Below are 13,380 nucleotides of genomic sequence, written 5' to 3'. Positions count from 1 at the left end.
AAGAACTGAGATGTTCCTCGGTTATAATTACGTTGAAGAGCTTCATGTTTTTCAGTTAAGAGTCACAGGGTTTGTGCAATCATCCTTGAGAGGAGTATAACAATACTACAGTTTCAAAGACCAGAGCGTAACACAAAAACAGCTGCAAAGGCTCTAAAACACAAGCAGGTCATCTTTGCTAACTGGGAGGAGGGGAAGAAAAAGCACTTTTGGCAGTATTACAGTAAATTGATAATTATGTTCTACTTTCTCAATTTCATTAAAAGTAAGAATACTTTCCAAAACTGCTGCATACTCAAAAGCAGAGGCTGTGAGTTTGGATACTCAATGTTGATGGGACACAAGATGAAATGTTGTACTGAATGTTAAGGGCACTCTGCAGAAAATTCTACAAATAGCTTAGAGATAACACTCAGTTTTCACATGAACACAGGTTATATTACTGGGAGCATTACATATAACTCCTTTCCACAAATCCACTTGGATTTAAACATTTTCCTCAAAGCTCACACACAGTGTCACATGAAGAACCTGAAAATGAAACCTACCAGTCAAGTTATAGGCAGAAGGAAAACCTGTCTAGTTAATCATTAATAGCTAAGCTGAAATACAGAAAATAAAGCCAACATGCACTCCAGATTTTACATATACATTCAGTTATATTTTAAGTTAGTCACTCGATGCTTTTTTTTTAAACTAAGAATCATGCATTTTATTAACCTTCCAAAATGGTTACATGCAGAGCCACAGCTGCTGTCTCTCCTCTGAATTCAATATAGCATCAACAGCTTCTAGCAGCTATGGATCCACTTATGAGGCCTTGACTCAGCAGAAACCTAAACATGGAATTTATTTCAGATATATGCATAATTATTCTGCTGACTCAGGTTAGCTGGGCTGACTTCTGATGTCCAATGTTTGTCTGAAAACAAAGAGCAATTTAGAAGATGTATGCAGTTCCATGCACTACGTAGCTTCATCTGTTCAGACAAGAGCTAAGTTTCAACTCTGGGGTAGGCAACATGCCCTACGGGCCTGTTCCCCTTGGGAACAAGGGTGTAAGGAAAAGGATGCACCTTGAAGATCACCATGACACCCCCAGGGACTGCATGGATCTGGGAGGTGCATCAGGATCCTATTTAGACTACATATATTGAGACTTCATATGGATTTTTACTATTTTTTTATAGTCAAAGACAACAAAAAGAATGAAAATTATACCCATCAGGTCTTTTGAAATGCAAGACCTTCATTTACACACAGACTTGTCATTTTACCAGATATATTCTAGATATCCTTAGATATACTTCCAAAAAGGACCCTTAACACCTTTTTGTTTTGTTTGGAAAGCCTGGTGTTTTCCCCATCACTTCAAGCTTTGGAAACACCTTTATTGCAATTAACACACCTACTCTGCAAACATAATTTCTAATAAACGATCCTAAACGCCCGGCCTGAACTTTCAACTTGGCCACATGGAACCAGAACAAACAGACCATGCACAAGCCAGAGAACAGGCAAACCCCAACATATTCAGCCCCTTAGCGCTAAGGTGGGGTGCCCAACCTGTAGCGATCCTGCCAGGACAAGCCACGCAGCCCATGGCCCTTTCTCCCAAAAGTCTTTGGGACGCAGGCAAGGAGCAAGAAGCTGCTACACATGCTGCAGCCGTCGGCTCCAAGAGGGAGCCTCTGCAGCCTGATGCGGCAGGGAGATAGGAAACCATTGCCATGACGCGAATGAGAAAAGTAGAGGGTTATATTTGAGTTCCTAGATCGGAAGCTGCCCAAAGCAGAAGAAAACCACTTTCCCATCCAGTCACAGCAGAAAAAGCTTGAAGGACGCTTTTAGCAGCATGCACAGTATTTAAGCAAATCCAGAATTCAGCAAACATCTCACTTGCCCACAGATGATCATAAGGTTAATTCAAAAATATTCTTACAAGCACTAGAAAGGGAATGAATTGGTTGTTTTAGAGTTCCCATAGGTGAGTCAGTAACTTTACAGAAAAATCAAAGGGACAGGTCCTGCTTGAGGAAGAACAGAACAAAAAAAGTAAGTCTGAGCAACAGGGAAACAGAAGAGTTGAAAACACAGTAAGACATTCATGCACTCAGCCACATGCCTGCCAGGACGGTTTCACCCAAGAGTCTCCCTGCTGTAGTTCAAACCTAATTTGTGACCTAAAGCAGAATCACTCCTGCAGCTTTATCATTTTATAAATAAACCCCTTCTTGATTTTTTTTATCCCTCAGTGACAGCAAGAGCAACATACTTCACCACGTAGCACATTAAACAGATTTGTCAAGGTGGGTACATACAAAAAGGTTTTCATAACAACATTTGACATTGCACTCAGACCAATGCTTTATTCCTTCAAGGTAGGGATCAAAAAGGCAAACGGGGAAAAAGCATCTGCTACTGTTTTTTTCTTCTATATTTAAAGGCTGTAGATAACTTGCAAGAAGACAGGGTGAAGTTCCTCCCACCTCCCACCCACTCGTGCTGGGAACCCACAGGGCCAGCAGCTTTGGGCATTCATTCTCACATCCGTATGAGCCTCAGCACCTCACTGGATCTCTCCTCCCCAGGGGCCATAAGAACAACTCTCAGCTCCTCAAAAATACTGCAGCTCTTCCTTTCCCTTGTACTGGCTATCTGTGAGCCTTCATCACTTCCACCTTCCCCATACGCGTCCCTCTGCAACCAGCTTTAACGCCACCTCAGTCCCATTGGGTTTGTGCTCTGGACCCAAACACCATGTGTGCGACAGCAGTTCCAAGTGGGACAGCACAGAAATACAGCAGGTTCATTGACAACTCCAAAAGCATGTCATAACACCAAAATTAATCAAGGGAATGACATTAAAAAAAAAAAAGTCTTCAATCATAGCATGGCTGCTATAAAAATGATAGCAAAATGAGGCCTGTTCCAATCCCCACTCAAAGATGTTTAATCCTGAAGGAGGACAAGACACCAGTGTGCTGACCCTCGTCACTAGACATGGCACACGTTTGGGGAGGGAGACAGGAACCCGGAAAATCCAAGGAGAAAGTCCACTTGCTTTAATCACTGCTGACAGACACCTATGGTGGCATCTACGGGATGAGAACTGGTTTTTTTTCCATAAGGCTTTAACTGCTTCTCTCTCCTCTTCCCACCTTACAGAAAATGCTGTCTCCTCCTCCAAGATTGCAGACTGATTTATTCAATACTCAGAAGCAGCATAAAAGGGAGATGGAGCCAGATAGCTGTCAATTCATAGAAATAGGTTCAAAAAACGGTTCCCTCTTCCCAGATCACGGACATGCTCTTCTCAGCCCTCACCTACCATGCACTGAGGGGTTCTTTGTGTCACACAGGGACAAGAAATAATGAGACCAGAAAAGGGGGGAAGAAAGGAAAAGAAACAGAGGGGAATATCACAGACTCTATCTAAAGCTGAAGTCTGAAGTCAGATAATTTGCCACACAAAATGAGAAACATCACCCAAAAATAAAATCTTATCACAAAAAATCATGTCCCCCTAAAGATGACCATTCTGATTTAAAACACTAAACTTTTCCACAGACAGGGAGATACACAGAATCTACTGCGCTAAGTTCCCTCTTGCTGGCTTCCATCTCTCCCTCCCTCATCTAAAGTGAGCTAAAACTCAAGAGCAGTTTTCTAGTCGTGTGGCTTTCTACCAGCGTAATTATTGACTCACCTATTAGGGAGGACAGTTAGAGACAGTTCACCTGTTCTAGATAACACTTACACAATTTAAAAAGTTCAAGAAACTCCCCACCCCAGCATTCATTTTGCTTGTCCCTGGACTCACAGTTTTTAGGCTGGAGGTGAAGCACAAGTTGCAACCTCCAGGCTGAGAGCTGCTCAAAAGACACTTCCTACCTGGCTGGGAAGAGCCCAGCGCCAGGAAAGGGAACCAGAAAGTCTGCTTCTGTACAAGCTCTGTATCATTTTTCCAAAGCTTGGTGGGGTTTGCACTTGGCCAAGTAAAACCCTTAGTGATGGCAATGCTACAGCTATCAGTGATGCACGTTTCCATTAACATGATGATGAAACTCCTGTGACAAGATGGTGGTGGGAGAGCAACAGGAGCACGAGATTCAGCTGCTAAAGAAGACAGATTGCCTTTGTGGAGAACTCCCTTTCTTTTCTTACTCATCTTTAGTTTTCTATGGTTGCCAAGTGCCCTCCCCCTGACAACAATCCATGCTACCTTCTCACACTCTGAGGAATAACGTAAGGTTTAGGAGATTACAGGCTGTTAAAAAAAAAAAAAGAAGAAAGGTGGTAGAAAGGGAGAACAGTGAGAAATGTTAATAGTTACAGAACATTTACATAATGGCTTTTTAAATATTATTTCAAAAGATTCTAGAAAATTTTACAGGTATCTGCACAAGTCGTGTTACAGTGTCAACGTTCCTAACAGGAATAACTTAGCAGCAAGCACTCTATTTTAAACATGATTGACTTTGTACAAACAGTTTTAAGGCTTTTGTATAAGAAAATTAGACAGCAGCTTCAGAATATGATTTAAATTGACACATAGTAATTGTACCCTGGTGTTCAAGTACGTACCAGGAATACATTACAGGGGACTGAATTATTACAATAGAAAGTCCTATCTCTGTTCAATCTTTGTCAATGAGCACAGCACAAAAGGTTTTTAACAGCACAAGCATGAAGCAAGTTACCTTTCTTTGCTTTCTTCTGTAGCTTCAGTGTGTCAGATGATTTCTTTTTTATCTCTTGGCGGGCTTTTTTGTATTCTAAAAAAACACACAGCCTGTATTATCAACATACTCGATGTCAAAATGAATGTTTTTCATAGAAAACACTATGTTTAAAGACATTAGACTACAAATTTTAAGAGGACAGCTACTATTAATCAAAGCGACTTAGAACTTGCATTTTGTCGTGCCTATATGTTTGGCTTAATATAAGATTTTAGGGTGTGAGCACATTCACATACCAAAATCTTGCCCAGATAAACAAAGCCTTTACAGAAATAACAACTGAGAACACAGTACAAAATTAGAGTGCTTTTCATTTCAGAGAATCATCCACTCTCAGGAATGGAAAACAGAGATGACAGGTTTCTCGAAACATCTGTGTTCAAAAACAAGTATCCAGAAATGGCAAGGCAGAGAATATCCTGTGATCCCTCTCCAGCATGAGAGTCAGGCAGAGGGAGAGGGTGCTAAAACTTTGCCCAAGGAAGGGTCACATTGCCAGCTCTTTCTGATGAAGTAGAGCACACTGCAGTTGTCCTCATTTTCAGATGAGCTGCAAATCCCGGGAGAATTAAAATCCCAGAACAAAATATTCCACCTCTAGTCCAGGCACACTAAAGGTACCAGATATGAAAACTGATACTTTAAAAAAAAAAAGATAAAAGGCATGTATGCATGTATATACATATACACATACACTTCAACAAAGGAGGTCAATGTTATTACTCTTCTATAGATGGAAAAACAGAAGCAGGCTGGTGGCGGGCACAGGCACTGTACCGGGGCCAACTGCACCCCCAACACCCACATCTACCCACTATCCCTAAAACCCTAAATCTCACTGCCACTTTGGCCAGGGTCACCCCTACCTGCAGGAACCCAGGTGATTCCTCCCTCTTGCTCACTACCTGCTTAACACTCTCCACAGCACAAGGTGGAAATTTTTTCCAAGAGCTGTATTTAGCTGCTTCTATTTGACCACAGTAACAGTGGGGCAAGAAGCAACTCCTCTTTTGGAGGCCAAGCACACTCCTTCCCATCAGTTCTCACCCTCCTCAAAATAAATTATGGTGATGCTGCTTCTTTCAAACATAGCAAAAGTCTTCAATTTTCAAGGGTCAGTTGTGAAGTGCAACCTGCTTTCAGCACCCGTGCTAGAGGGCCATCATCCCCAATACAAGTTTTGCAAAGCCAAAGGCATCTACCAACATGCTCTTGCTGTGCAAGACTTTGCTGCCTCCTGCTCATCCCCCCAGGAAAGCGTCTGGAGCCGTCATCAGCCCTGCAGCTCTGAGCATCCCATGTCCAACGACACAGCTTTCCTGTTCCCCAGGTGCACATTTCTGTATCGCATCAGATATAAAATAATGATGCTGAATGTTTTACAGGGCTGTGCACTCTCTGGAGGATGCTACACCTGAGACATAACATGATCTTATAGTTAGCTTTTAACTACACCCCGGGGCTTTGCAGGGATAGATGCGGCATTCCCAATCCTCAGCACTATTGGAGATCATACAGTGAGAGTCGGCTAACAGAGTTAAAACTAGTCACTGCTTACCAGTCTAGAAAAACAACCCATCCCTTGGGGTCCTGCAAACTAAACCTTCAAAATGTATATGCAAGGGTTAAAAATTTGTTAAGCACTTTGGGAGAGGAGTGTTTTAGAAGAGAAAACTTGCTATACATATTTAAGCGCATCATTCAGTTCGCCAGTACAAACATGAAAAGAGGAAGAAAAGCTGGTATTACAATCTTACTCCTATTAAAGAATTCTTCCTCTGTAACTACCTTTTGCATGGTCTTTATCCAGTTGATTGGCCACTTTCTTCCACTCTTCCATCTGTTCTTGAAGTGGGTTTATCAGACAGTCAATTAAAGCACTAATTTTGTTGAAAAAACACAAAGAGCAATCAAATCCTGCAGATGCCCCTATTCTTATATAGAGAGCCAAGGTCAATATTGGAGTATTTTTACTTTTTGCTGCGACAGCTACCAGTGTCACAATGTAAATATCAGAACATAAAAATGTTTACGCTGGAGAAAGCAAAAGAAAGGACTGGATCAAAAAAAATCCACATCACAAGATAACCAGAATTACTGCGCGGAAGTTCAGGACAGTGAGGAACAGAGCGTAAACCAGAGGAGTGACCTGAAACAGGGCCAATGTAAACAGTTAGATCCTACTCATCTGTCACACAAAGAGCAGTTAAAATGGATACTCCAGAGACCGGGAAGGTTCATGCAGCCATGAAGATTATAAACTTAAAAAACACATGTATATGCACAAGAAGAGAGAGCAGTTGTACAAGTGAACAACATCCTGCCCACTGATGTGCCTCGCCTCTCACCAGTGGAGTCCGTGATACAGCACTAGTAATGCTCCACTAATTACTGAGATTGGGATCAAACCACTTAAACAGCTAACTCTGGGGTAACTAGAGACTAAAGTTGTCTCCTCACAGCCAATTTCACAAATATCTTTATTTTAAAAGGGAAAAAACATCCCAGGTCATCAGGCAAATGGTGAAGCATCGTTTTGGTTCACCTCAGGTCAAGTATAACTTTTAAGTCTGGTTAAAAAAGGCACACATGCAAACTACTACTTACTACAGAAGTAGGTTGTTTATGTATAGCCCAGCTTACACGAGTTGATCCTCTCCCATTACCTCTGCAGTCTAACTTTAACTGCAAAAAGGGGATGAAAGAATTTGCCTTTTCCATGCTTTTTTGCTGAAAGTTTCTCTCTTGGCCACAAGCTATTTGGGCTCTCCACTAAGCTGAGGAAGCAGCACAACACTTGCTGCTCCTTTAAAACTTAGTGACAAAGCTTAAAGTCCTGAAACAAAGACAGGTTGGCCACATCAGCAGCCACCTGCTCAGCACTGAGCAACAGGAACTGACAGTGGGAATTTGCAGCATTTAGAGTGATTTGAGGTGACAAGCCCAGTCCCCAGAACATGCAGTGAAATCCTGCATGTTCACAACACCTAGTGTGCTGCGGGGGAGAAAACAACTGTTCTCAGGGACATGGTCAGAGATCAGCTGGAAAGCCAATGCTGGTGAACAGCTTTAGGTGTTCCCCAGTAGCAAATGAAAGATGAACCTCAAGCTCCAGGCCAGGTACAGAGCCACTCACCTTGAGAACTGCCGGAGTTTGGACTCTATACTTCTGTGCCTCATACACATCCTGGTGAGAGCAGACCCAATCTCTCTGGTACCACCTGAAAAACAAAACATGAGGCAGGTGAGACCCCGATGAGATTCCTGCCTGTGTAGGCATGTCAACCAGAAGGCAGGTGCCAAGTCTTCCAGAGCAAATGTAAAACAGATTCATAATAACTGTAGAATTGACCAGGCTATTAACCAGGCAGACCTCAGGGATATCTACCACCTTGGGAAGAGATGAATTCTTGTTCATCCAGAGACCAGAACTGAACAATTAAACACGATTAAAACACAGTTCTTCCCAGCAGCTTTATGTGCCATGAGGCCAAACTCCTTGGCAGAAGAGTTAAAAGAAAAGGGTTTGAAATGTCAAAAGACAAGAAGCAAAGCTGGCAAGCAGGTAAGCATCTATGGACAGTTTATTTCCACATTTTGGAAATAAACCTAGGGGATTTGATCCAATTTTCCCATCTCTAGATTCTTTAGACCCAATGCCTCAAAAGGATTTTGCTCCTCCAGAATATGTAACTAATGCTACGTATTGCCTCATACACCACTGCCACATACCATCAGTGTATCACACGTACCTGCCATCTCAGATCACGCATATATTTTTCATTACATTGCCAGGAGGTGGCACTATTTGCTCTAGACCCTCATCTCGGTTTCTGACAACTGTATGACAGCAAGGATAATTTTTTGCAAGTGCTGCTCCTCCGAAGTTTTCCCTTTTAAAAGCACACATTCCTCCATTTCCCTCTTTAATCAGCATTACCAACTTTGGTCAGCCTATTAAATTGCAACATAATTTTGTTTTGATTAGTGTTAGTTTTGATAATTGCTTAGTTCCTATTTGCAAGCCAAATCTACTATTCTCAGGGTACAAACATCAACCTTTGTACAAAGCTTTTCCGAACTGCACTTTTCTCTGGAATGGCAAAGATATCAGCATCTATTTAAAAGTCTCATTTGATTATTAAAATAACCTCAGACTTGTAATATACAGTCAAATATCTTCCTTAGGCTTTAAAAATGGTATTGCACAAGTAAAAATATTTTCCTAGTAAAGAAACCTTAAATTTTAATAATTTCATTTATTTTTTAAGCATGAAAACAAGTCACGCTCTTCCTGCATTCTTGCAGAATTAAACCCTGTGCCCACGAAATGGCCCTGGAACAAATACACTGAATAACTGGACCAAACTGTGGCTATTTGGCATTTTCCATTGTTCAAAAAGATAAACAGAAACTCCTTTGTCACTTGCCCAATTACTCATGTTTTTATAAGGAGCTTTTGAAATATTATTATTTGGTAACACTGAAGAGCTGTAGCCTTGTTGAGTACGGGTGGCTGGGAAAAGCATACGGACTCCAGCCTGGACCCAGACCCATCTCTTCCGGCGATGCTCCACTTGCACAAGCTGCAATAGACTCTGGTAACTTGAAAAGCCATACAGAAGATGGGGAAAGGATAACAGGGAGAAAGCAACTGGAGGAAGAGGACAACGTCCACAGCAAAAAGTGGATCTCTGCCCCAAAACATGGGCATTTTTCTTTGGAGCTGCTGCCAAGTAAAAGTAACTTGGAGCTTAATGCGGCACAGCTCCAACAGCAGAGATGGTGAAATGAACCAAAGGCTTCCACGGCCATCACCAGCACAATTCTCAATCGAGTTTAAGCAAAAGACAGGTTTTTCAGGTTGAAAACTCACTGAAATACTGGAGTATTGAGGACTGTCAATGGTTAAGTGACACTGCTTCCCTAAGCCCATTATACAATAAAAGGAAGAGTCGCTTCAGAACAATAAATAGGAAATAAGGCACCATGTGTTTTGGAGACTAGGAAACAAGGGTCAGTTACTATTAATATGAAATTGCAAGGTAACAACATTTTAACTGAAACCCCAATAACCAGAGTATAAATATATCCCCTCAACACATAGTACAGATGGATGGGCAAGGTCAGCAAAACAGCTATACAAAGTTAGGTCTATACATTGGTAGTTGTGCTTGTTTAAAAAAAAAAACACAACAAAATAAATAAAGCCTGGAAAAAAAGGTTATTCCATGGAAAAAACCCAAGCCCAACTGGTTGGGGATGAGGGGGGTTACCAGTCCTTCCCACCTTTTGAAACTTCATGTTATCCATAAGTGTTTACAAGAGCATGGAAGTATGAGGTGTTAATTTTATTCTGCGAATAAAGACTAACAATGCGAAGGAAAAGGGAAAAAAAAAACGGTTTTGAGAAGTTTTTAATGCCCCTTCTGGAGACAAGGTGTTGCAGAAGATGGGTTTTAGGAGCCTTCTCAGGAAGGGGAATGAGGGGTACTGCTGGAAAGTTGGGGAGGGCTGAGCCAGCACCCCGGGTCAGTCAGCGTGGACCTGGGGAGGGCTGTGGCTGGCAAGGGTCAGCGAGGTGATTTGAACTCCTGAAGCAGCAGCTCTTGCCAGCCGTTTGTTGAGAAGGGTGCTGCTCAGCCCTCCCTAAAGAGCGTAAATCCCTCCCAAACAGCACTTAAATTATAAACTCAACCTGCCTAAAAACGAAGCCCTGGGGAACATGATCGCTCCAAATAGCTACAACATGAAAGGCTTCCTGTTCCTCTGCAAAATCATAACTTGCTACAATCCATAAACTGAGTTTATTGATAAATAAACTGAGTTTACAATAAACTGAATTCAGAATAAACCAAGTTTAACTACCTTGGAAATGAGATTTCCACAGTACCACAAAATATCAACGTAACGCTTGCAGCAAATGCACGTCCCCTACACAGTCCTTCCAGCCATCCTCTCCGCTCCTCTTGTGATGGGACCACTTAAAGAGTTCCCTACAGCCTCTTGCCACAAGGCTTACAATGCTGTTGGACACAGGCAGGAGTGAGCTTTGTTTTTACTCCTCAAAGCCTTCTCATTCGCAGCCTGCTGCCATCTCACCACGCACCTGGCAACTAACGGACAGGCAGTGCAAGCACCGAGGAGGGCAGGTGCACGCTGAAAAGCTGTTGTGTGCCAGCACCTTCAGCCCCAGCAAAGGGGAACCGGTCTCTGTTCAACGCACGCTGCTACAATAAAGTCACTATCCTTTTCCAATTCCTGTTTAAAAGCTAATGTTAGTGGTGTCTAATTAAATGTAGGAGACAGAACCTTTGCAAGAGACAAGGGGCTTTTTAATTTTGGCACTCACTGGATTAGCAGAGGCAGGAACCGTGTCCAAGTGTCCCTACATACCTACCCAGGTGAGACAGCCCACGGAGCCCACCTCCTGCAGAGTTTCTGGATGCCAAAACAGCAGCAGCAGCATTTCGGAAAGGATCACCTCCTTGGATATGCCAAAACAATTTGCCCTTTAAAATAATTTGTGCTTTGGGGGTGCCTCAGCAATTCCTTGTTAAAAATCAGCCACCAGACTGAAGGAAGGACAGTACCAGCCCATCTCCTCCCACGCCTGAATCCCACCGCTCCTCCTCAATGTATTAAATACTCCAACAGCACTGGAGTTAAACAGAGCTTTACCTCCCTGTTCCCAACTGCGAAGAATGAAAATGCTTCCTGAGAAGATAAAAAAAAATTAAATACAGGCCTCTCACCACCCCTTAATTTATTGAGTTGGAGCATCATGGCCATTTCCGATGCATTCAGCAGTCCTTCCAGGGACATGTGCAGTGCAAAGGGTTTATCTCAACTGCCAGTAGGTTTCTGCAAGGGCTGGTTCCCACCAGCAGAACTGCACTGATGCTGCTGTTTCGAAAGGGCTGGGATCAGCTGACTACACAAACTGGCAGAAGGGAACCATTTTGTATCACTGCAGTGGTTTGAAAATGTCCAAACGTAACAAGGGTCATTAGTTTGGATTTGCTTCTTTTACCCAATCTCTGCCAGACAGCCTTAGTGAACAAGAGTAACATATGCTTTATATAAATTATCGTTCGATATTACAGTAGTAGTTTACCCACAGAAGGAGCAGATAGCCAACGTGCATACTCTGCAAATGGAGATGGACCTTACAAGCAACATTAATGTGTGTGCAAGTCCTGGTTATTGGCTATGCAGCTGAGTATTCAAAATCTGGTAAGAAGTTTATTGCACAGGGCTATGCCACAGTCACACAAAACCTGCTTCAGCCTCCAAATTAATTTACAGTTTATCTTTTCAAAAAGACCAGCTCCGTAAGTGACCAATTGCCTTGACTTACTCAAGGACAGAGCCATGAGCCAGGCGGGCAGAAGACCAAGTGGAGATAACTCCTTCTTCAGTGCTACCAACACACAGACTTGGTGGCAAAAAAAGCATCTGAAACAGAAGTGCATCAGGAGTACGCTGAAAGCACTGCCCGTCTCCACTTCACTTACAAGCAGGTCCCTGGCAAAAAGTCATTACATTCTCCAGTAGCTATAATTTCCTGAAGAGAAATACTGGGGACACAATAGCAAACTTTTATCAAACCAAGAGCATGTTGGGTGAGTGACCTGGGCTCCATTCACTGCTCTGCAGCTATGCAAGTTAAGCTACTGTGCCTTGGGCTCTGAGTTTATAAAATGAGGCTGTGAATTATCTGCTTCTCTGACATACTACAATAATTCATCCATTAAGGCAAACAAGGCTTGGGAACGGTGTAAAGTAATACTTCGAAACTGGAAACGAGAGCCGTATTCATCAGAATTCCCACTCAGAGAAAGTGGCTTAACAAAATGCTCCTGTCAAATTTGATTAGAAAGTGGGCGATAACATCTGCCTTATTTCTCATAAGTAAAAGGCAACCCTGCAAGGCAAAACGTGCTTTCGCTCTCACCTTCCCTGCTTCTCCCTATTCCTGCCTAGGCCTGTAAAAGACCAAAAACCTTTTCCATGTCAGATAGTTAAATGAAAGCCTGTGGACCACGACACTACAATGAGTCGGCATAAACGGCATAAATGATTTTCTTTCAATGCGTGCTTGTCATTCAACATTGCAGAGAGATAACAGGGAGAGATTGTAGGAAAGAGACTCAATTGTTTTATTGGAGTCATTATATTTGTATTTAGTAATGAACATATATCAAGGAAATTATTATTTGATGAAATGTGCAGCTGTACAACTGCACAGCCTCTGTACACTCCGAACAACCCACTACAATCAGCCTCTTCTCCTCCTCCTCTCGCTTCGCTGTTGAGCAACCCCAGAAGGCTCAGAAGATGACTGCCTTTCAGGAAGTGCCTTTAAGGCTCTGACTTATTAACGAGCTCATCTTTATCTTCAAGGCCAGAGTCCAAATGTGCCGGCTACTTCCCTCTTTCCCAAAAGGGAGAGAATGATGAAAAAATGGGTGTAATACTTTTGTAATTTCAAAGTTATCAGAAGAGGCTTCCATTTTCGAGCAAAGATTAAAGCAGGAGTGGAACAGAGGCTAGATTATTAAACATAACTCTGAACACGGAGGCTATGACAGGATGACATAGGACATTTTAAGTTAATGGTCATTACTCAATC

At 42.4% G+C, this 13,380-nt stretch overlaps 1 protein-coding gene across 8 annotated transcripts in view; it reads right to left on the bottom strand.

Moving 5' to 3' along the window:
* MTSS1 (MTSS I-BAR domain containing 1) overlaps positions 1-13,380 on the bottom strand; it is a 128,810-nt gene that overhangs the window by 27,689 nt on the left and 87,741 nt on the right. For 7 of the 8 annotated variants that reach the window (XM_072851909.1, XM_072851911.1, XM_072851906.1 and 4 more), the window contains 3 exons: positions 7,882-7,966; positions 6,534-6,625; positions 4,704-4,778 (listed from right to left, as the gene is read on the bottom strand). In XM_072851909.1, coding sequence (XP_072708010.1) covers positions 4,704-4,778; positions 6,534-6,625; positions 7,882-7,966 — 252 coding nt within the window. Of the gene's footprint in view, positions 1-4,703; positions 4,779-6,533; positions 6,626-7,881; positions 7,967-8,136; positions 8,323-13,380 lie in introns of those variants that run through there. The other variant, XM_072851912.1, reaches the window with a different exon arrangement.

Source organism: Ciconia boyciana, chromosome 2 (genome assembly GCF_034638445.1).
Source record: "Ciconia boyciana chromosome 2, ASM3463844v1, whole genome shotgun sequence".
Taxonomy (NCBI): Eukaryota; Metazoa; Chordata; class Aves; order Ciconiiformes; family Ciconiidae; genus Ciconia; species Ciconia boyciana.
This window is presented reverse-complemented; position numbering and strand designations above follow the sequence as displayed.